General features: G+C 35.6%; 1 protein-coding gene across 3 annotated transcripts in view; it reads right to left on the bottom strand.

Annotated features, from left to right (window-relative positions):
- Positions 1-5,499: 5,499 nt before the first annotated feature.
- DARS1 (aspartyl-tRNA synthetase 1) overlaps positions 5,500-24,985 on the bottom strand; it is a 91,132-nt gene continuing 71,646 nt past the window's right edge. For all 3 annotated transcript variants that reach the window (XM_043995700.1, XM_043995699.1, XM_043995701.1), the window contains 9 exons: positions 23,273-23,384; positions 22,337-22,471; positions 19,355-19,502; positions 17,349-17,495; positions 11,363-11,405; positions 10,334-10,414; positions 9,244-9,355; positions 9,011-9,082; positions 5,500-6,188 (listed from right to left, as the gene is read on the bottom strand). In XM_043995700.1, the coding sequence (XP_043851635.1) occupies positions 6,097-6,188; positions 9,011-9,082; positions 9,244-9,355; positions 10,334-10,414; positions 11,363-11,405; positions 17,349-17,495; positions 19,355-19,502; positions 22,337-22,471; positions 23,273-23,384 (942 nt within the window). In that variant the 3' untranslated portion in view covers positions 5,500-6,096. The remainder of the gene's footprint in view (positions 6,189-9,010; positions 9,083-9,243; positions 9,356-10,333; positions 10,415-11,362; positions 11,406-17,348; positions 17,496-19,354; positions 19,503-22,336; positions 22,472-23,272; positions 23,385-24,985) is intronic.

Here is a 24,985-nt window from a genome sequence, read left to right as displayed (position 1 = left end):
AATTTCAATTAATTTTTTTTATTTTTTTGCAGGGCAATGAGGGTTAAGTGACTTGCCCAGGGTCACACAGCTAGTGTCAAGTGTCTGAGGTCAGATTTGAACTCAGGTCCTCCTGAATTTGGGGCTGGTGCTTTATCCACTGCACTCCCTAGCTGCTCCCTCAATTGATTTTTAATACTTTTCAGTGGCCCTTTAATAAAATTTTATTTCATTGTGATCAGTAAAGGATATATACAATATTTCTAGATTTCTACATTTATTTGTGAGGTTTTTATGTCCAAAAGCATGTTTACATTCTAATGGAGAGAGGGGATGTTAAGAGTTCTTTTAGAATCCTAATGTCACATACCCTTTGATCCAGCAATACCACTATTAGGACTTTTTCCCAAAGAGATCATAAAAAAGGGAAAAGGACCCACATGTACAAAAATATTTATAACTGCTCTCTTCGGGGTGGCAAGAAATTGGAAATTGAGGGGATACCCATCAGTTGGGGAATGGCTGAACAAGTTGTGTTATATGAATGTAATGGAATACTATTGTGCTGTAAGAAACAATGAGCAGGCGGATTTCAGAGAAACCTAGAAGGATTTACATGAACTGATGCTGAGTGAGACTTCATTTCTTCTCAGCCATACAATGGTACAAGAAAGTTCCAAAGGACTCATGATGGAAAATGCTCTCCAAATCCAGAAAAAAGAACTGTTGAATCTGGATGCAGATCGAACCATACTATTTCTATTGCTTTTGTTGTTGTTGTTTTTTGAGGTTTTTCCTTTTTGCTCTGATTCTTCTCTCATAACATGACTAATGCAGAAATATGTTTAATGTGATTGTACATATGTACAATAACCTATATCAAATTACTTGCTGTCTTGGGGAGGGGGGGAGAAAAATTTGAAACTAGAAACCTTATAAAAACAAATGTTGAAAACTATCTTTAGATGTAACTGGAAAATAATAAAATATTTATATGGAAAAAAGAGAATCCTAATGTCACAACTTAGGCAAATAGGGATAAGTGACTTTCCCAGGGTCACATAGCTAATAAGTGTCCGAGGCTAGATTTGAACTCAGAAAGTTGGGTCTTGAAATCAGGGACTGCCTATTACTTTTCTTTGTATTCCCAGTGCTTAGCACAATGCTTAGCATTTAGTAGGTACTTATTAATTGATTCATGGTTGAAGAAAGTGCTTTGAAAAACTTTAAATGTGTATATAAAGGTGTATATATACACACATATATGCATAAGTATATATACACACACAAATACACATCATATATGTATATGAATTAATATTACTTATTGTTAGAGATGGCAAAGCCGGTTCTGAAGCTTAGTTAGGAGTGGATCTGGAACTGCAGTTTGGAAAAAAAAAAATAAGCTTTGTAGGCTGACCAGAGATCAAGAATATATATATATTTTTTTTGGTGAGGCAATTGGGGTTAAGTGACTTGCCCAGGGGATCAAGAATATTTTAATGTTTCAAATCTTCACTAAGCATTCAATAAAGAAACAGATGTCTCATTCTAAAACAGCTAGATGGTAAATACATTGTATATACTGATTGATTTAAATCTCATTTTCAATTAATTAAAGTAAAAGGATTCCACATATTCTAATGGGCTTTAGCTTGAGCCACTGAACTTGTACCTTTAAGGAAAAGCTCTAACTCACACAACCTTCCAGGGATTCAGAGAGAAATCTGCAATCTGTGGGAGTTGTACAGAACTGCAGATGGCATATAAATAAGAGCTGAGGTCTAAATTACTAAGCTTCCTGGTTTAGCAGCTTAACTCTGCCTTGCTAACTCTGTCACTCCATGTGATATCTGCGGAGCAAATTCCTAGATCCTGCTGTTAGTGACCTCTTGCAATTCCAAATGGGGAATGCCCTGTTTTATTCACATAATTTTCTTCTTTCATATTATGACATCTAGTTAACAATAAACATTTGTTGGGGCAGCTAGGTGGTGCAGAAGATAGGTCCTCCTGAATCCAGGGCCGGTGCTCTGAGTTCAAATTCACCCTCTGACACTTGACACAGCTGTGTGATCCTGAACCAGTCACTTAACCTCAGTTGCCTCACCAAAAGAAAAAGACACTGTGCTAAGGATACAAATAAGAAAGACAGTGCTTACCCTCAAGGAGCTTACAATTGAAAAGGGGAAGACAACATACAAAAGAAAACTAAAAAGTGAAGTGTGTTGGAGACATGGTGAAGAAGTCAAAAGAAGTCCAAAATGAGTGCAGCAAAGTGGGAAATGAGATGTCTGAGAAGTCTCTCCTGTCTCCCTTCTATAAATGGAGGTTGAGGAGTTCAGGGCTCCACTCTTCAATCGGAGGGCAGAGGGTATAGATGAGGTATGAATACTAAGGCTGATTGGATCTTGCAAGATGATGAGAATTCCCAATCATGAGTTTATGAGGGTATGGTGAAGAGGTCAAGGAAGTCCAAAATGAAAGTTGCCAGGTGGTAAATGAGTTGTCTGAAGAGATTTCTAAAAATATCAGAGCACTAAATGAGTAGGTTGTGTAAACTGATGACCTTACAAATAATTTGCTTCAAATAATAATTTGTCCAGACATGTTATTTCATTGGTGTGGGGGTAACTCTTATGCATGGAAACTCCTTGTAATTTATCCGTTAACTTAGTTACATAGAGAGGTTAAGTGACATATCTTCTGCATTGCATTGGAGCCCCAGAAAGACTGATCCCAAGACTGGCCCTCTATCTACTTTGCCTAAAATGATGTTATTTTAGGGCTTTGTGATTATGATAGTGGGGAAGGCCCAAGAAACAATACAGGTTATTGATGGATTCTTATGGACAAACCACTCTAGTAGGCAGTGGGGAATACTAAAATGAAGAATTAAGGAACTTGTAATGTAGCTGGGGAGAATAATGTTTTTGTTTTTTTAAGGCTGTGAGCAAAAAGGAGACTGATAATTTGGTTTCAGAAAAATAATTTATTTATATATAGCACTTCACGATTTACAAAGTGCTTTCCTCATGACAACTCTGAAGTACATAGCACAAGTACTATTATCCCCATTTTACAGATGAGGAAACTCTCACAAAGAGATTAAATGATTAGTTCACAATTACACAACTAAAATGTTAGTCATGTTTAGTGGTCTTAAATGGGCACATATAATAAAGGCTTATAGTTTAGGACTTAGGGAGGGCTTTGCTATTGTAATGGTAATTTATTTTTAAACTAATTTTTATTATTTGGGGTTCAGGGTCATTCCTTCTGCAACTTTTGGTTAACTGCCTGTGTCCTGTTAATTTTTTTGGGGGGGGGCGGGGCAATAAGGGTTAAGTGACTTGCCAGGGTCACACAGCTAGTAAGTGTCAAGTATCTGAGGCCTGATTTGAACTCAGGTCCTCCTGAATCTAGGGCCAGTGCTTTATCCACTGCGCCACGTAGCTGCCATGTCTCCTGTTAATATTAAGCTCACCTGACCAAAACCTTTCCAATGGGATGTGAAAATTTACTTAAGACCTTAAACATTCCTTAGATAAGAAGCCAAAGAAAGTCAACTGTTCCTCACTACCTGGCTACATGGAAATTTTCCTCCTAAATTAACCTCTCTGTGAACCCTATAAATGTAGTTTAATCTGTAACCTGACTACCTCACACCTATCAGATTGGCTGACCTAATATGACCTCAGCTCAGGGCTCATCTCAGCTCAACATGTACAAAAATATTTATAGCTGCTCTTTTTGTGGTGGCAAGGAATTGGAAATTCAGGGGATACACACCAATTGAGGAATGGTGAAACAAGTTGTGTTATATGAATGTAATGGAATACTGTTCTGTAAGAAAGAATGAGCAGGTGGATTTCAGAGAAACCTGGAAGGACTCACATGAACTGATGGTGAGTGAGATGAGCATCATGAATCCTTTGGATCTATCTTTGACCACTGTATTCATGAGAAGAGTTAAGTTTATCACAGTTGATCATCACACAATGTTGCTGCATGACCACATACAGATTTACTTGCCACAGTAGTGATGCCAAAAAAAAGTCATCAATGAAACAAACATGGAAAACAACACTGTTTAGAAGGGGGGCAACAGGCAGTTTTGTTACCATCATGTTAAATTTAATATACATTAAAAGACTAACCAAAGCAGTCTCATTTACAGTCCTTTTTTGTTCTTTGTATGTTGAAATGCTCATGTTTATTGATGTTAAAGCTCTTTAAAGCCTCTTCTCCTGGAACGGCCACCACTCTGGTGCAGGCCCTCATTATCTCACTCTGATTACTATAAAGTGGGATCACACCCAAAATACATTTCACAGTCTTCATAACCTGTTCCCTCAACACCAACTCTCTGATCTAGTGACACTGGCCTCCTGTTTGATATTTGTCATTCTCAGCATTTTCTCTGGTGGTTCCCCATGCCTAGAATACTCTCCTTCCTTAACCCTGCCTACTGAACTCCCTGGCTTCTTCTAAGTCCCAAGTAAAATCCCATTTTAGCTAGGAAGCTTTACCCAATCCCTTTTAATTCTATCTTCCCTCTTTATATAACTTGCTTTGTCTAATTGTTTGCATGTTGTCTCTCCCATTAGGTTGTCAGCATCTTGAGGATAGGGATTATCTTTTGACCCTTTTTTGTATCCCCAATGTTTGTCACAGTGCATAAATATGAAATCCCCATACAAAATATTTTGTTCTGACAGTGCCTGTCAGAACAAAAAGTATCATCTTTTTTTAAAGTGAGGCAATTGGGGTTAAGTGACTTGTTCAGGGTCACACAGCTAGTAAGTGTTAAGTGTCTAAGGCCGGATTTGAACTCAGGTCCTCCTGAGTCCAGGGCCGGTGCTTTATCCACTGCGCCATCTAGCTGCCCCAAAAAGTATCATCTTAAAAAGAGAATCAGACATCTAATAGACTTGGAAGTATTGCCAACATCTGTGTGACCTTAATAAAAGTACTAATACTTTGGGGCCCTGAGTTTAAAAATGAATGGGCTCGGGGCGGCTAGGTGGCGCAGTGGATAAAGCACCGGCCCTGGACTCAGGAGGACCTGAGTTCAAATCCAGCCTCAGACACTTGACACTTACTAGCTGTGTGACCTTGGGCAAGTCACTTAACCCCCATTGCCCTGCAAAAAAAAAAAAAAATGAATGGGCTGGATGAAATGATCTCTAGAACCTTCCAGCTCTACCAGTCTATGAATTACTGAGCATTGTGACAAAACCACTCAAAAGCACCTCCAAACAGAAGGCTCAACTTCCTGTTGCTCCTCATTGTTGCCAAATACACAGTACATTCTTTATATTTATTATGTTGTATTCTGACAATACAAGTGAAAAACAGGTACTATTCAAGTCTACTTCTATTTTTAAAAACTAGAAAAAAGATGATGTTCATCACATAAATCAGTTATATTAAAATATATCCTTCCCACGTAAACATAAATTGACATTAGTTGTTAAATTCAAACAAAATCCCCCCATCCCAATAAAAGACAAAAGATCAATTTTAGAATTTTATTGCAACTTGGTTTTAGAATTTTAACAATTCAGTACACAATGCTTCATTAAAATTTTGCTTTTCTACCCACATTTCCACCTGCTTTACATGATATCTGAGCATCATTTAAAAAATTAACATGTTACTGTTTCCTACATTTTCCCATGACATTCCAGTTAGAAAGATGCTAATGTTCCAAAATATTTTTCCAGGCTGTCTTTGAACACTGTCACAATTGTTAAAAATTGGCTGAAATGCTGAATTTTAAGACATAATTTTATGGCCCTTGTAAGATAAGATAGAAAAAAAGTTTTTATTGAACAACCTTAAAGTTTTAAAATGTTAACTGCCTAGAAATTTGTTAAAATTTGACATAACAGAATATGAGTTAACATAAATATGAAATCCCCATACAAAATATTTAAGCACTTCCTATCAGAGAATGTCCAAGACAGTTAAAATCATCTCTAAACTTCAGTTAATGAATCAAAAAAAAAAATTGTGGCACTTTAGAAGATAAGATATTTATTCTATTGCATATTTTTAGCACTCAGCCTGATCAACAGCAGGTTACTGGATAGAATAAAAAAACAATTTTTCCTAAGGTGTTAATCTTTTGGGATCACGGGGGAACATTGATGTCTGACGAACATTGTGTAATCCCAGGTACAGCATAGTAACTCGCTCCAACCCTGTAAAAGTAAGACATTTTCATCAATTTTTTCTTTTTCCAAAATCTTCTCAGGAGCTGACTCATTTAAAATGATCAATACTAATGTATTTGTTCAACTGAAATAGATCTCACAGCTGCTTCTCAGTAAAGAAAACAGTACAATTATTTTGAGATATTGGCACATGCTAGTTGCAAATTCAAAAATATAGACTATGCTAAGGAGCTGGATCAGATGATTCCTTCTCCAGCAGGTATTCTGCAATAAGCTTACCACTACTGCAAAAAGAGAAATTATCTTAACTAATGTGACCATTTCAAAAAATGCCAAGGATATAGGAATGAATTCTATTTTGGTATGTAGAATTTTGTAAAATTTCAAATTATACCTGAAATTCATTACAGTATTGAATTCGATAAAAATTGTGTCAATGACACCTTATGAGGTTCTTTTTAATATAATAGTCAACTGCAAGATGGTCTCTGATGAGAAGAATATTTTTTCAAAGTAAGATCTGCCTTTTTCCAATATGGCCAAATCAAATACCATACCCTTCACAAAGCATTCTCTAATCTTTTGCTTTGTCTTCCCAACGATGGTCTCTTTCGTGGGTCTCAAATGCACAAAATACATTGTTATTGTCTATATGTCACATTCTCCTCACTACACTGTAGGGTCAATGGACTGAATTCAACATTTACTGATAAAGGATTTAACATCTAAATTTTGCATTTCCTCTAGTAACTAGCAGTGTTATACATATAAAAAATACTTAATAATAAATATTTAATGGAATGAGTATATGCAGTATGACAATAAAATAAAATTAATTTTTCTGTGAAACTTAGGAGTTTATTTTCTTTCTATCCACTGGGAATATGTTAGGATTAATGACCAAACAACAAATCGCTTAACCATTCTCTTTTTATGACAATTTAACCAAAAGACTCTTGTGTCATAAGTCATACTTATAAATAAAATAAGCTTACATGTAAAAAGTATGCTTAAATTTCCCCAAATCTATAAGAGTAGCAAAGGGACCTCAGCTGTCATTCCTACCCATACCTGGACAACATTCCTTAAAAATGGCTATTTGACCTCACCTTGAAAATTTCCACTGAGGTTTTTAATCCATTATTATATTCCAAGAAGCCCAGTCCATTGTTGGATAGCTCTCATTGTGTTTTTCTTTTTTAAAATTCCTTGGATGTAGCCCTAACTCTACTCCAATAATTTCCAAACAGTGTTCCTATGTTTACCATAGGGGCCAAATAAAATAAGTCTAAAGCCCTCCAAATACTTGAAGACAGTTCTCCTATCCCTTCTAAATCTTTTTTCAATCCCATTTCTTTCAATTGATCACGATGTGGCCCATATAGTCCATGGCACTTCTCTATCCTGATGTCCTCATCAAAAACCTACAACTGAGTATAATAAGGGCTATCATCTTAGAGGACTTGCACAGTCTCCCGCCCCGCCCCCCCCTTTCCCCCTGGGGCCATGAGGGTTAAGGGACTTACCCAGGTTCACACAGCTATTAAGTGTCAAGTGTCTGAGGCCAAATTTGAACTCAGGTTCTCCTGAATCCAGGGCCGGCGCTTTATCTACTGCGCCACCTAGCTGCCCCCTTGCACTTTCTTAATGGAGGATTGGTTGGTTGGTTCTTGTTTGTTTGTTTTGGTGGCCATGTCACACTTGATTCATTTGGAGCCTGTAGCTGACCAAAATGGTCAGATCTTGTACTTACAAACATTTCTGTAAGTTGATTTTTTGGATTTATGATGTAGGACTTTGTATTTGTTTTGGGGTTTTTTTTGGTTAGGCAATTGGGGTTAAGTGACTTGCCCAGGGTCACATAGCTAGTAAGTATCAAGTGTCTGAGGCCGAATTTGAATCAGGTCCTCCTGACTCCAGGGCTGGTGCTCTACCCACAGTGCCACCTAGCTAGCTGCCCCTTTGTATTCCTTTTTATCAAATTTGATCTTATTAGATAAAGGTCCCTTCCAGCTCTAAATCCATATTTCTATGATATTTAAAAATAATTTATCCCCTCCTTTCCTATACAAAATAGACAAGAGAGACTCAACTATGAACAAGAATCAGGGTGGGGATAAATAGCTAATCTAAAAACACTTTCCCCAACTTTCTTCCATACATTAATGAGGGGAAAAAAGCAAATTTTACTTAAAAAAAATTCTTAGCTAAAGCAAAGTCAGAAAACCCAACTGCAGTTATAGCATAATAAATTACATTATAGACTTTAAATCCTGTGAGGATAGTGAAGCAAAATATTTTTTCTTCCACATTCTGAAAGCTGTCCTTAATTTCAATGAAATTTTGAATTTCAACTAGCTGTGTGACCCTGGGCAAGTCACTTAACCCCCATTGCCCCACCTAAAAAAAAAAAAAGGAAAGAAAAAGAAATTGTAAATTTCAACTAAACCCTATTTTATCAATATTATAGAGTTCACTTTTGTTTTAAAAAATAAGGCAAAAAGAAGACTGAACTAGGAATCTTTTAAGGACTAGGAAGGAAAACTGGATATTCAATTTATTTTGAACTTCATTATGAATAAAACAAAATCAGTGCCTGCCACTCCTCATTTCAGAGCATTGAAAATATAAAATGAATGTGTGAATGAATTTTGCCTTGATAGCTTCCAATTCAATCTGTGGGATTTACAAATATTTAAAATAGAGCATTACCTGATATTTCTCTTTAAGGCTCACCAAAACACCTTTTGAGTTCCAGTTATAATGAAATTTAGTTAGGATAGATCATTTACTCAAATAAAATTCCAACTGTAAGCAGATATGACACAGCAATACTAAGAAAATATTACCAATTCCACCACCCGCATGAGGAGGGGCTCCAAAACGGAAGGAATCAATATAAGCCTTTATTTTCTCCAGATCTACAAAAATAAAATAAAATAAATCAGGCATAATTTTGAACTTCATTTAATCGAAAGATAACTTAATATGTAATTATTAGCAACCCATTATAGAAATGTATAAATTTGTTTATTTAAAACTCTGGCTTTTCTTCTTCCCCAGATACATTTAAGGGAATTACCAATTCCATGATGCAAAGCCCTCTCTGTTAGCATCTGAGGATCATGAATTCTCTGTGCTCCAGACAGGATCTCTTCCCCTCTCATGAACATGTCATAAGAGTTGGACTGTTTCTAGAAAAAAGCAAAAGTAGCTTTACTCCATTATGAATTATTTATCTATTATACAATTATATTGATTTTGCTATGGAGGTATCAGCCTGCACTGTTTGACTGAGTCTCCTCACCTGAGGGTTCCCTACACCAATCACAGTCTAGGTGCAATCCCTGTTCCTAATCACAGCCATGTGGCCTGCCAACACAAACACAGTCTGGACCTGTGCTTTGAATGGTGCAAGGAACTCCTGACAAGGAAACTATTCTCTAGAATGGGAATGTTCTGTAACCCATGACCTTGGAAAGTTGTCTGAGGTACTGAGAATTAAATGATTTGCCCATGATCACAAAGCCTGAGTGATCAGAGACAGAACTTCAATTCAGGTCTTATTTGTAACAAGGAAGGATGTCTATCCACTATGTTGTGCCTAAATCTTAAATTTAAAAAAAACATTGGAAAAAAAAAATTGAGGTTGGTGAATACTACAGTTCCAAAGTAAGGAGCACCTCTATTTCTTTCTTTTTTTTTTTTTGGTGAGGCAACTGGGGTTAAGTGACTTGGCCAGGGTCACACAGCTAGTAAGTGTCAAGTGTCTGAGGCCGGATTTGAACTCAGGTCCTCCTGAATCCAGGGCCGGTGCTTTATCCACTGCTCCACCTAGCTGCCCCTCTATTTCTCTCTCTCTCTCTTTTTTACTGCACCACCTAGCTGCGCCCCCCCCTCTATTTCTCTTAACAACCTAATGATATTAAACATGTTGCATGACACAAAATTGAAGGAATAACATCCAGATTTCAAGCATTATTAGATCTGCTATCACGTACACATATAGTAGCAACAATATATATATATAACTGCTGTTACTCAAATGAAATAAATGAAAATAATCTCCCCCAAATGAACACAAATTCCACCCCACCCCCGAACTAATTATTTAAGAACTAAAGTGCTAGAAATCTTATAAAAAAACAACAACAAAATACTAAAGTACTTACAGGATTTCTTGGGTCAGGCATAGTATAGAAAGGTCTTACGGCCAAAGGATATTTGTCAAGAATATAAAAATCAGTATCATACTTTAAAGAGAAGAAATATTTTTGACAGTGTTAATAAGAACTTTATTTAATGGCAATAAAATGAATTGAGACCACAATTTTCCCTCTAGAATAAAAGAAAATTAAATAAAATATAGTTTTATTCACTGTAGTACTTCCATTTAAATGGACAGTGAAAGATTTAAAATTTTTTTTACTTCAACTTAAAAATTTTATTTACTTAAATGAAAATGCATTTCTGATTTTTTCCTGTGAAATGGCACTGTAAAAGATTTTCTTTATGTAGCAGAAACAAAGTTACTAAACTTTGTTTACTTACTTACTTTTTTGTTTCCAGAAATGTCTTGCTTTTAAGTCTGTTTTGTGCTTAACAGCCAGCAGGAGGAGCTCATGGACTGCTTTTCATTTTATTAGAATCTCCCTCCCCAAGTTTTTATTTACATTAGGACGAAATTAAAAACTTTAACTTTTAAATGGAAATTTTCTTTCTCAAAACATCAAAGAATTAGGTAGAAGAGCATAAATGAACTGTTATTTCACAGTTATTTTCTCTTTCCTCTCAGGCACCCAAGTTTCAAGGCTGCTAAAGAAGAAACAGATTATTTTAAAAGAATCCCAAGGAACTTTAAGATCTTTAAAAATCCTGTAAGATCAATTTTTATATTTATAAATCTAAAATTCTTTAGCTCCTTAATTACTTAAAGTATTATTAAAGGAACTAATATTTGGCAGTGTATCATCTTTGGAAAATTATTTAGCATACAGTTGAATACACTAGTCAATGCTTAACTCTAAAAGCTAATATTACCAGACCCTGCTATTCTATTATTCTTATCTTGCTATTACATACATGTGGAGAAATGCTGTACTAATGGTTTATTTACCCTAGAATCTATCTTGCTAGCACTGGAATACAGAAACATTTTAGTCTTTTAGGAACTCCAAGGAAGAAACAATAATAAATATTACCTTTTCTTTTACCAGACGACCCAAGAGTTTCTCATTTGGTGTACTGAAATAGAAATTTGAAATGAGTTATTCAAGGCTGGAACATTAAAGGAGAGAATAATTTTAAAAATTACTACTTTGGGACTTCTATAACTAGCTTTAAATTTAGAGCAGAAAGGAACCTCAGACATCATCTAATTCAACACTCTCATTTTATAGTCAACAAACATTTTCAGTTTTTATTTTTAACACTTATTTCATAACTTTGAGTTCCAAATTCTCTCCCTCCAAGTCCTTCCTCCTTTACCCACTGAGATGGTGAGCAATAAATGTGAAATCATACAAAAGATATTTCCATATTAGCCATGTCAGAAAAAAAGGGGGTACAAGAAAAATAAAGTGAGAAAATTATATTTCAATTTGTACTCAGAGTTCATCAGTTCTTTCTCTGGAGGTGGATAGCAATTTTCATCATTAGTCCTTCTGAAAGGTCTTGGATCATTGATTGCTCATAGCAGTTTTTTTTTTAAACAGTTGATCATTATTACAACTTTGTTGGTTCTGGTTCACTTCATTTTGCAACAGTTTATACAGATTTTTCCAAGATTTTTCTAAAACCACCCCATCATTTCTTTTTTTTTTCCCCCTCCTATTTTTTTTTCGAGAGGCAATGAGGCAATGAGTGACTTGCGCAGGGTCACACAGCTAGTAAGTGTCAAGTGTCTGAGACTGGATTTGAACTTGGGTCCTCCTGAATCCAGGGTAAGTGCTTTATCCACTGTACTATCTAGCTGCAACCCCCCCCCCCCATTTCTTATAAGACAATAGTATTCCATTACAATCATATACAACTTATTAAGCCATTTCCTAATTGATGAACATCCCCATAATTTTCAATTCTTTGCCACCACAAAAAGAGCTGCTATAAATATTTTTGTATATAGGTCCTTTTCCTTTTTCATTGATCTCTTTGGGATACAGACCTATTAGTAGTATTGCTAGGTTAAAAGGATATGCAGTTTTAGAGTCCTTTAGGCATAATTCTAAATTGTTCTCCTGCATAGTTGGAACAGTTTATAACTCCACCAACAGTTTATTAGTGCACCTACTTTTCCACATCTCTTCTAGCATTTGTCACTTCTGATAGACAGGTGGGTGTGAGATGGTTCCTCAGAGTTGTTTTAATTTGTATTTCTCTAATCAATAGTGATTTAGAGCATTTTTTCATTATGACTACAGATAGCTTGGATTTCTTCTGAAAACTGCCTGTTCACAGCCCATGACCATTTATCAATTGAGGAATGGCTCTTATATAAATTTGATTTAGTTCCCTATATATTTGAGAAATGACCCCTTTATCAGATAAACTTGTTTCAACAAACATTTATTAAGGGCCTAGTATATGTGGAGTACAAAGGGGATACAACGAAGTGCAAAAAAAAAGTTTCTGCTGTTGAGTCTCATTGTCTAATGAGGACCAGGAAGGGTTCTCTTCTTTAAAAAAAAAAAATGTTACAACAAAGCTAGGTGGTGAAGAGGATAGAGTACTGGTCTTAGAATGGGGAAGACATCTTCATGAGTTCAAATCCAGGCACTTATTAGCTGTGTGACCCTGGGCGCTTAATCCCATTTGCCTCAGTACCTCATAGGAAATGGCAAACCAACCCACTATCTTTGCCAAGAAAACCCCAGAATGGAGTCATGAAAAATTGGGCATCACTGAAATGTCCAAACAATAACAAAAGCAACTAACTGGATATGGTGAGATAGGAAGACATGAGGAGTCAAGCATGATACCTAGGTTCCAAGTCAGGATACAGGAAAGTTAGGAAAACAGCTTGGGGGGAAAGATTGTGAGAACCAGGGTGATATCCCCCCCCCCCCAAAAGAAAGCATGTGACTAAGTGTCTGGAAGCTTCCTGGTGCCCAGAAGTTACATTTATAGACCGCCTGTAAGTCACGTCAATCAATACTACCACCCAATTAGCTTGGAGCTGTGTGTGGGGACTGCCCTGCTTCATGTTTCACAGAGGCTTCTAGGAGAAGCCGCTGAGGATCGCCCTTTTTCGTTCTGGGACTTCAAGTTGGTGGCGGAGAGAAAGGAAAGGAGATAGACTTTTCTTGCTTTACTGTACTCCATGTGTTACCTTTACTCTTTAATAAATGCTTAAAAGCCTAAAATCTTGAATTTATCAGTAAATCTTAGCTAGTTTCCTCCCAAAACGGGGGGGGGGGGGGGAAAGGTAAGGACACACATTAGATTTTAAACATCACAAGATAATAAGGAGTTTTAGACCATAGTGCCAGTCTGGAGACTGAAGAATATTTAGTTTGAGCTGTCCAGTAGGAAGCTGGAGATGTAAACTGGAAGACTGGGATTTGGGTTGGACAAGTAGATTGGAGAACAATATGCATAGAGATGATAGTAATGGAGTAATGAGATTACCAAGTGAAATTGTATAGAGAAAGAAAAGAAGACAGAGGATGGAACCTTGGGCTATATGCATAGTTATCAGGCAAGAAATGAATGAAGATCCATCAGAGGATAGTGAAGAGCAGACAAATAGAACAGATGAAAAAATTGAGGCCTAGAAAGATCAAAGTCACATAGGTATAAGTAGCAGAGGCAGGATTTGAACCCAGGTCCTTTGACTCCAAATCTAACACCTTCCTTTTGAACTGTACAGAGACTAAAACTTGCTCATTTCCAACAAAAATAGAATATTTACCTTGGCCTTCAACAAAAGGACTACAAAGAGGTTTTACTTATTTTTAGTTTCAGAACTGATTATACTATGGACACTCAAAAGTTTACTGAAAGTCTGATTTGTGAAGAAATGGAGAAAGGTATCACTGTATAAACTGAAATAAGCTTTAAATTTTCATGGCAAAGATGGCACATTGTTTTGTCTTAAAATAACATTTTAGCAATAAAAACGATACTTAAGATACTGTCTTATGACTGAACATAAACTTAAAATTGAAAAGAGAAAACAGGATTCTTTAGTAGTCATTTCCTGAAGGAATTCAGGGAATTAAAGATCCCTTTATCTATGCTATGTCACCCAAAGGGCAGTGGAGCGCCTAAGGGAACATTTCTCCATTCTTGTGAGCCATGGGTTTTTATAACTAGCTGGAAGAGAGATTGCCTAACAATCACTGTTACCTCTCCTTTCCAGGAGAGCAAAAGCCAGTACTCATGTAACCATTTTGGGAAAAGTACGCAAATTAAACACCTTGTCGGGGCATTCTTTGCAATTTGTATGACTAAAATTATAGTAATGCAAATTAAAGCAAACCTAAGATTCTTTCTTACAAATATCAAATTGGCAAAGATGACAAAAAAGAAAAGTGGCAATTATTGTAGGGTCATTGGGAAGATGAGCACGTTACTATAGTGCTGGTGGAGCTGTGAACGGGTCTAGTCATTGTGGAGAGTCCTTCTGAATTATATACCCTCTCTCCAGATCACCCAAACCATATAACTTAAAGGAAGATGAAAAGATGACACACACACACAAATATTGATAGCAGCTCTGTAGTAACAACGAACTGGAAACTAAGGAGGGGGTATCCATTATAAACAACTTATGATATGTGAATGTAATGGAATATTATTGTGGTTTAAGAAACAAAGAAATGTAACATACATACTAAGTGGGATACAGAAATCTATTTTACCCTACAGGAAAGTAGAAGGGGAAAGAATGGGGAGTGGGGGATAGGGGGGGTGATAGAAGGGAAGCCGATTGGGGAAGGTGGTAGTCAAAAGTAAAATACTTTGGAAGATGGACAGGTGAAAGGAGAGAGTAGGATAAATGGGAAAATAGGACAGAGAAATACACAGTAATTATAACTGAAAAAAATTTTTTATAGCAAATTTCTTTGACAAAGGCCTCATTTCTCAAATTTATAAGAAAACAAGTCATTCTCCAATTGATAAATGGTCAAAGGATATGAACAGGAAGTTTTCAGAAGAAGAAATTAAAGCTATGTATAGTGATATGAAAAATGCTCTAAATCACTTTTGATTAGAGAAATGCAAATTAAAACAGCTCTGAGGTACCAACCCACACCTCTAAGAATGGCTACCATGATAGAAAAGGAAAATGACAAATACTGTAGAAAATCTGTTAAAATCGAAATGTCAGTGGAGTTGTGAACTGATCCAACCATTCTAGAAAGCAATTTGGAACTATGCCCAAAGGGCTATAAAACTGCACATACCCTTTGATCCAGTAATGCCATTACTAGATTTGTATCCCAAAGAGATAAAAAACAAATAGTAAAAGGATGCATATGTACAAAAATATTTATAACACTTCTATTTATGGCAGCAAAAAATTGGAAAATGAGGGGATGCCCATCAATTGGGAAATGGTCAAACAAGTTGTATATAATTGTGATCGTGCTATAAGAAATGATGAGCCAGATGCTCTCAAAAAAAAAATCCTGGAAAAGACTTACATGAACTGAAACAAAGTGAAATAAGCAGAACCAAGAGAACGTATATAGTAGCAGCAATATTATATGATGATCAAATGTGAATGACTTAGCTATTCTCAGCAATACAATAATCTTAGACAATTCTGAAGGACTTATGATGAAAAGTACTATCTACTTCCAGAGAAAGAACTGATGGGAGTCTTGAATACAGATCAAAAAATACGTTATTAAACTTTGTTTTTGTTTAGGTTTTTTGGGTCTGTTTTTTGCATGACTGCACATATATAACCTATATCAAATTTATGCCTTATGAAAAGGCAGAGGAGGGGCAGCTAAGTGGCGCAGTGGATAGTGCACCGACCCTGGAGTCAGGAGTACCTGAGTTCAAATCCGGCCTCAGACACTTAACTCTTACTAGCTGTGTGACCCTGGGCAAGTCACTTAACCCCAATTGCCCCACAAAAAAAATAAAAATAAAAAAAAATGAAAAGGCAGAGGAGAAAGAATTTGGAACTTAATATTAAAAAAAACAAATGTTAAAAATTAATTGGGAAAAAGAAAAAATTAAATTTTAAAAAAGAAAAAGAACTTTTGAACTCTAACCAATACTATGATAAAAACATGATTCCACAGGATTAGAAAGGAAGCATGTGACCTATTTCCTGATAGAGGTGATAAATACAAGACATAAACTGTGACATACAAAAATTTTTGTACATGACCAACACAGGAATTTGCCTTGCTTAACTATGCATATTTGATACAAAGGTTTGTGTTTCTTTTCTTTTAACCAACGGGGAGAGAGGTAGAAGAAAAAGATTAATTAAAAATAAAATGTTTTCTAAAGTTTTTTTTTTTAAAGAAATGTAAGGTTATATAAAATGTTATTAGGGCAATCATTAACCTATAAAATGACATATCCAATATCATTTAAAAATAAATAGTTTTCAAAAAAAAAGGGGGGGGGGGCAGCTAGGTGGCACAGTGGATAACATACTGGCCTTGGATTCAGGAGGACCTGAGTTCAAATCCAGCCTCAGATACTTGACACTTACTAGCTGTGTGACCCTGGGCAAGTCACTTAACTCTCATTGCCTCAAAAAAAAAAAATCAGAAGACCGACTTTGTTTTGAGTATCGTTTCTGACATTACTGGCTATGAGAAGTGAGACTCAGTTTTTTCATTTGTGACATTGGGATAATTTGTATTATCTATCTCACAAAGCTGTTAATGAGGTAAGTTCTATGCAAACTCTAATTTGTTCATATATAACAAAGCAAATATGGAATATAGTTTAAAAGCTGCTGATTTAGGATAAAAGCAACATATTAGTTGATAAATTCACAGTACAGGAAGTTTTCACACAGTACTTGCAAAGTTTTAAACTTTAATAACTTGTTTTATAAATAAGATAAAATGGTTACTGTAAACCATAATCTGTGGCTAGCAGTAGTCAAAAAAACTCATGAGAAAGAATTTTGTCAAACAGCTGTTAAAGGTTTATAGTGTTTAAAACCACAGAGTATTGATGATGACCCATTTCATTTTCCAAAGCACAAACCTCAAATCTTCCTCGTCTCCCATTTCCACTCCAGCTTCCCTGAGCAGAGCCAAAGCCTCACGATATTCTAGTCTCAAGGTTGGCTCCAAAAATTTGAAAGGCTCGCATGGGAATTGTTTGCTTACTGTCTGAATCTCAGTTTGAAACCTATGAAGAGAAAATATTTTGGGAGATTCTTTAAAAAAAAAAAAGACGACTTCTATGAACATTAATTTTCTCCCCACAAGATGCCACTGTTGCAATACACAAAAATCATATCTGAATCAGAGTACAGACCAAGAATGTTCTGGACATTAAGTTAATATAAAATGTTTAAATACCATATGTTAAATATTTAATCGATTTTCTTACATTTAATAATTTGATGTCATCGTAGCATCAATTTTATAGTTAAGATTTCTTTACAACCAACAACAAACACTAGTTCTTTTCAGAGGAAAAGAGAGTATGGGCTTCCAACTGACACAGGACTTGATCAGGAAATGTCCTACCTAGTAAAATTGGTATATGAATGGTAAGACAATCATTTCAAAAAATTTGAAAAGTTCTACTCTATAAACATATATTATCAGCTGGAAAAAACTAATAAATTTAAGAATATGAATTTAAAAATACATTTATTATGAAGCATAATCTTTTCTTGAGTGGTGTAAAACCTCATTCTTTCCTTATAAGTATCTACAAAAGTTATATAATTTGTCAAACATATCATCTCTCAATAGACCACTGGAACTTTCACAGAAACATACTTAGTCAAATGATCAGTTTCAATGTATTAGATCTAAAGTCTGTGTATCAGCTACTGTCCATCAAAAATAGGTTAGTCAGTTGACTAATCTAGATTACTTGATTTTCTAATTTACAATGCTGACACAGAAATTTAAAAGTATTGTATGGCTTATATAAATCAGGCTTTTATTTTAAATGTCCACTACAGATCAATGAATGATAAGTGTACTGAAGGCAAATCAAATATTACAGATTTATTATAGGATGAACAGGTATCCTTTCTGGGGGGTAAACTAAAGGAGGGCAATGATAATGGTAGCTAGTTACTTTCTAATTTGTAAGTGGCTCTTTAATTTTTGACTGTTTCAAGCCTGTTTTATTAAAAAAAAGATGATGGGTTGGGAAGATACCAAAGCAAATTGACCCCATACAAAACAATACAACAGTTTAAATGAATGAGGTACCAACTCTACAATTTCAGAATACAAATTTTTGACTTGCAAAAGCGAAAAAGAAAATTTAAATTTAAAAAGTGTTCGATAAAAGTAGAACTCATAATTATAGCTGGAAAAAGGGACATTATTAGTCGTACTGAATTCCAAAACAAAGACTTAAAACAGAATGTGTAAGCATCTGGTAGTATGGGGGGAGGGGGGTGTGTGGGGTGAGGAGAGGGCTAGGATACGAAATCATTCTACAATAAGGCAATGCAGAAGACTGCTGAAAAATCCGTGCCTATGCTAAGGGAATACCTATCCTAGATCAATAATTCATTTCTGAGCCCTTGGAATTACTTGCTTGGCTCTCTTGAGAATAGAGTCATAGAAACTCATTAACACTTTTGCTGCCCCCTCCCATTCTTATAAGTCTCCTGCACTTAGATATGAGGGGAAAGAATTAATTTAGAGACGAAAGACTTTAAAGTGAGATCCCTAACCTCCTCTACAATGTGAGCTACTGGGGAAGACACTGCTAATATTTATGTTATGGAGATCAACTATACTTTGTCTATGTTTAATGAGAATGTGATAAGGCTCATTCAGGGTTCTATACAAGAAAGATTTGGGGACAAAAGTGAGGCCTATATTCAGATTACCATGGTATTTAGTATGGCCCTCTTCACTGATTAAATGTAACTACTTACCTACCCAATCTTCGTTTATACTGTTTGATAGTGATAGCTTATATATTTCTCATGCAAGAGACCTTCCTTTTCTGAGATACTTATAATGAGTAATTAAGGAGGTATAGACAGAGAAATATAAAATACTACTTACCTTTCCTGAAGTCCTTTAAATATTTGTACCAACGTGTCAGCAATTTCATCTACTACTTCATGGTAATGGTAATTAAAAGCCATTTCAATGTCCAAACCAACAAATTCCGTCAGATGTCTATGTGTATTAGAGTCTTCAGCTCTGAATACTGTAAAGTTAAATAAGGATTATATAAATTATTATAAATGGTGCTCCAAAATTTGAAGAAATTACTATACCTTTAAAAAAATCTGTTTAAAAAAAACTATTTTGTCCCACTTGTGCTACTCAAATGAGGCTGTTTTCACAGAATTATAGAGCTGGAAGAGGCTATAACATGCTATCTGCTTTGAGTTCCCTTTGGATTGTAAGTTTATTACAAACTTCTATAAGAAAACTAATCCAATAAAAGTTGGTTTATCTAGCCTTCCATAAGCTAAAAATTTGACTATGATCAATGAGCATTAGTACAAAAATAAATGATGTTCATGATGACTCAAAGACAGGGCAAGACCTTGAAGTGTCTTCTAAAGCATGAAAAATAAATTAAAGTTTGTTTGGCATGGTTTTAAATATATTCAACAACATTTTAATTTTGTGCTAATTAATAATTCAAACATGGACCATAACACATGACAAATTATAACCATGATGACAGTAAATAGATTCTATCTGTGGAAGGGTCTAATTACTTCCACCAAAGTGTTAACCTACGAAGGGGCTTAGCCCTGAAAGAATGATTTTATGTAATAACAAAAATAGGGCTTCCAGAGGAACATTTGACTATAACTGCTTGCAGAGGTTGAGGCAATTGGAGCCCTGGTCCTTCTACCTTCCCAACACCTAAACAGAAAACCCTGTTGCACCAACTAGATTGGTATCTTCTCTCTTTACACCTGGATTCCAAGCTTGATTTTGTCTCCTTGCCTTTTCTCATGTTATTAGCTTGAATGTTGCTCCCAGTCCTTTCTCCATATCCTACCCGATCTTCAACACCCAGCTCAAATACCATCTCTACTTCACAAATGACTTTTGCCTATATTTTCTAACTCTTAACTTAAGTACCTTCCTATACCTTCTATTTTTTAGGGAAGTGGTTCTCAAAGTGTAGCATGAAACCTTCCAGGGAGTTTTAGGGATCAAAAGTATTTGAATAAGACTAGTAAGATGTTTTAAAATTTTTTTTTTTTAAGTGAGGCAATTGGGGTTAAGTGACTTGCCCAGGGTTACACAGCTAGTAAGTGTTAAGTGTCTGAGGCCGGATTTGAACTCAGGTACTCCTGACTCCAAGGCTGGTGCTCTATTCACTGCGCCACCTAGCTGTCCCCCTGTGTTTTAATTTCTAATATAGGAAATATCAATATACATAACCTACAGTTCTTTGCGGGCTCAATTTTTAAGAGTATAAAGGAGACCAAACAAACAAACAAACAAACAAAAAACCCCCCTGAGAACTGATGATTTAAGGTTACTGAGGACATGATATCCTTTCTCATCAACCAGAGTTTAAGTTTCTCAATGATCAGAGATCATTTTCTTAATTGTTTTATATTCTACTGTAATTAGCACAATGTAGGTACATATAAGCCTCTGCATTTAATATTTACTGACCGGTTCATTCAGAAATATGAATTTAAATAATTTATAACAGTTCTATAATTTACACATTACCAAAATGCCCTTTTTTGAGGGGAGAGGTGTTAGCTAATAAGCACCCCCCAATAATTAGACATATATGTTTTAAGGAGAGTAAATATTTTCAAGCAATTAAAATTATAATCACAGTCATTAAAGTCCACCCTACAATACCTGGACAAATAGACATCTAGCGAAGGTGGAATCTTATGCTTGCTGAGGTATCCACTTTATTTATAGATTAGCTCTAATTATTAGTAAGTTTTCTCTTCTATTAAGACTAAATCTGTCTCTTTGCAATTCCCACCTATTATTTGTAGTTTTGCCCTGTGGGGCTAAAGTAAAACAAATTTAATCCCTCCATGAGAGAATTCTTTAAATACTTAAATATAGCAATTATGTTCCCCTCATGTTGTGTTTTGTCTTGCTTCAGCATCCCTGGGCTTTTCCAATGACCCTCATCGTGCACAATCTTGAGGCCTTGCACAGTCTGGTTCTTTCTCTAGACACTCTCTAGTTTCATTAACACTGTTCCTGCAGTGTAATGCTTAATAGTCACATTTCCTCAGAGGACTGTAAGCTTGAGGGCAGGGATATCTGCAGTAGTTGTACAAAATGGGCACTTAATGCCTACTGAACTGTATGAGAACCTGGTAAACTGCATTGGGGTGGCTTCCCATAATGATATCCATTTTGGCATAGTCTGGATTACCATTTGTAATGAATTATGAGAATTTATACTTAGGATTCATGATCTGGGGAAAGGCTGGACTACATTTCCTGCCTGCCTGTCCTTTAGCCTGTAAGGCTTTCTGTTCAATATGCAGTCTTAATCAGTGAAAGGATTCTTTTTTTTTTTTCAGGGCAATGGGGGTTAAGTGACTTGCCCAGGGTCACACAGCTAGTAAGTGTCAAGTGTCTGAGGCCGGATTTGAACTCAGGTCCTCCTGAATCCAGGGCCGGTGCTTTATCCACTGCACCACCTAGCTGCCCCGAAAGGATTCTTTTAATACCCAAAACATACTATTACTCTGGTTAGACACACTTCTAAACTATAAAGTTGTTTTGTTTTGTTCAGTTGTGTCTGATTCTTCATCATTCCATCTGAAGTTTTCTTGGCAAGGATAACTGGAATGGTTTGACATTTCTTTCTTCAGGTCATTCTACTCAGGCAATCAGAATTAAGGTACTTGCCCATGATCACACAGCTAGTTAAGTAAGTGTCTGAGGCCAGATTTGAACTCTGGAAGATGAGTGTTCCTGACGTCAGGCCCAGCACTCTATCTACTGTGCCACCACACTGCTCCAAAACTAGAAATATACATACAGTGTGCTAACAAAATAAAATCAAGTTGGTCAAAATCTTACCTGGTCCAATACAGAAAACCTTTTCAAAATCAGCACAAATACACATCTGTTTATATAGCTGTGGAGACTGAGCCAGGTATGCATTGCTTTTAAAATATGATACAGTAAATACATTGGCTCCTCCTTCACTGGCAGCTGAAAAGTATAATATCCATATAAATTATAACCAAGGAATAGCACATAAATAGCCTCACAGAAAAAAACAATTTAAACTTAAATTGGGGGTGGGGGGGCCGGGGCAACAGGGGTTAAGTGACTTGCTCAGGGTCACACAGCTAGTAAGTGTCAAGTGTCTGAGGCCAGATTTGAACTCAGGTCTTCCTGAATACAGGGCCAGTGTTTTATCGACTGTGCCACCTAGCTGCCCCCACTAAATTTAAATTGTTGACCTTTAAAATGAAATGTAAATGAAAAATTTTACACATACATGTGAAAGTCAGGACTTCTTTTTAACATAATGTAATCATTTAAGCAAACATTTAAAAAGCACAATAATTCTATGAGATTTCCTTATTTGACATATTTAGTAATTTTATGAAATAGTATCTACTCAAACAAATAGGATGGCTGCAACACCAGTTTTGAAAGAAACCTAAGTAATGAAAATAGTTCCTGATGCAATTTACTTGCTGCTTTGTGGAACATGGCAGTATTGCTTCACTCTAAAACTGCTAATTTAAATAGGTTTCTTAAAAACACAAAATAAGAAAATTGAAACAATAAGTTTACATTTAAATGGCCTTGTAAGTTTCAAAGACTCTCACAAATATCTCATTTTTATCCTCACAATTGAACCCTGTGAAGAAGGTGTTATTCTTAGTCTCATTAAGTGTCTATGGTTAGATTTGAACTCAAGTCCAATCCCAGTACTTTATCTACTGTTACAAGCTAAACTTTGGGTATTGTAATTTTAATTTTGCAAATTTAGAGAAATACCTGAAATGATTTTAGGGGTTTGGATTTCTACAAACCCTTTGTGAATCAGAGTTTCACGGAAGAGGTGGCAGATACCAGATTGAAGACGGAAGATTGCCTGACTAGTCGATGTCTGTAAGAGAAGTAAATAATGAATTTTAAAACACTTGAATGGTTAAATTGTATTGTCTGTTAAATCAATAAAATAAGATTAAAGCTCAAAAGAAATCATTATTGGGCAAATCAAAGTATAAGAGGCTTCAGAAAAGTAATACAATTTTCAGCTATTAATAAAACACCCACCACATTTAGATAGTGTCTTGAATTTAGAAGCATAATTTTAAGGAAAGGGAGAAAATGCTAACTCAATAAGTAGAAAGTAGCACTTTCCTAAGCATTACCTGGTAAAAAGCTAGCCTAGGAAATGTAGATTCTTGGAATTTTTTTCTTTTAGAAATAGAAACTTAAACTTTTTGAAATATTGAATATTCTTCCTTCATTTAAAAATTTTCACACACACATATATACATATACAATTCAAAACAAAATCACCACCATATTATCATCCCATCTATTACCAGCATAGCTATTCATACCCCTGCAGAGTCAATGCCAAAGGGAAATTATTTTGCTTCCAAGTAGTTTGTATAGTTAAGTAAAAAAAGTGAAGATGGCCTCATATAAAAAAGTAATCTTTGATAGAGTTGTGAATGGCACTTATAGTAACTGTTGGTGGCATTCTACCAAAACATTTAATCCACCTCCCCCCTGCCCTTTTGCTCTCCTTTTTTATCTTATGTCTCTACTCTAAAATTTATATTAGGACATTAATTAGCTCAGTTGATATACTCAGGGCTAAAGGGGTCAATGCCTTCTGGATTAGAATTTTGGTATGCTTCTGGCTCAAGGGTATTTCAGTTGTATGACTCAGAGTTCACAGCACAAAACATGTCAGGACCAATGGAGTCAATTTTTTTGGTCTAGCTTGGGGCTTTAGCTACATATTTGACCATTAATCCAACTGGGCCAGTCATGTGAATGGGATGTGCAGCAAATCTGGAGAGACTTTAATTCTCTGTGATCTCATTAAGAAACTCAAGAACTGGCTCATTTACAACATTCTAAATTTATATCCCCAAATGCTTTGTTTTTTTGTTTTATTTTGTTTGTTTTTTTGCGGGGCAATGAGGGTTAAGTAACTTGCCCAGAGTCACACAGCTACTAAGTGTCAAGTGTCTGAGGCCAGATTTGAACTTAGGTCCTCCTAAATTCAGGGCCAATGCTTTATCCACTGCACCACCTAGCTGCCCCCTCCCCAAATGCTTTGTACACTGTTAATGAAGAAGGGCTATACTGTAGTTGTTCCATCTTCAAAATGAAATATGGTACTAATGATAATTTTTCATAACCATTTAACATCTGACTGAATGTACATGTTTTTACTAATTCACATTCTAAAGATGTGTTTAAAATACACTTACTAATAATTTTTCACAAAAAAGAGGAAGTGTTTAAAAAGATTTGCGTCATTCATCACACTGTTTACTTGTTCATTTTCAAGGTATATGCATTTTCAGTTAGAAAGAGAGACTTGTGGTTTTCATTTTGTATGTGGTTTTGTCACATATTCTTTTTATCCAATCAAAACAAAATTGCATAACCTTGAATTCAAAAAGCCCAGTAACCCATTTAAAACAAATGGCTGGTTTCACCTTCACTGAAAATGAAACATCT

The sequence above is a fragment of the Dromiciops gliroides genome, chromosome 3 (assembly GCF_019393635.1).
Source record: "Dromiciops gliroides isolate mDroGli1 chromosome 3, mDroGli1.pri, whole genome shotgun sequence".
NCBI classification, from domain to species: domain Eukaryota; kingdom Metazoa; phylum Chordata; class Mammalia; order Microbiotheria; family Microbiotheriidae; genus Dromiciops; species Dromiciops gliroides.
Note: the sequence above shows the minus strand (reverse complement) of the source record. Positions and strands in the feature narration are given on the sequence as shown.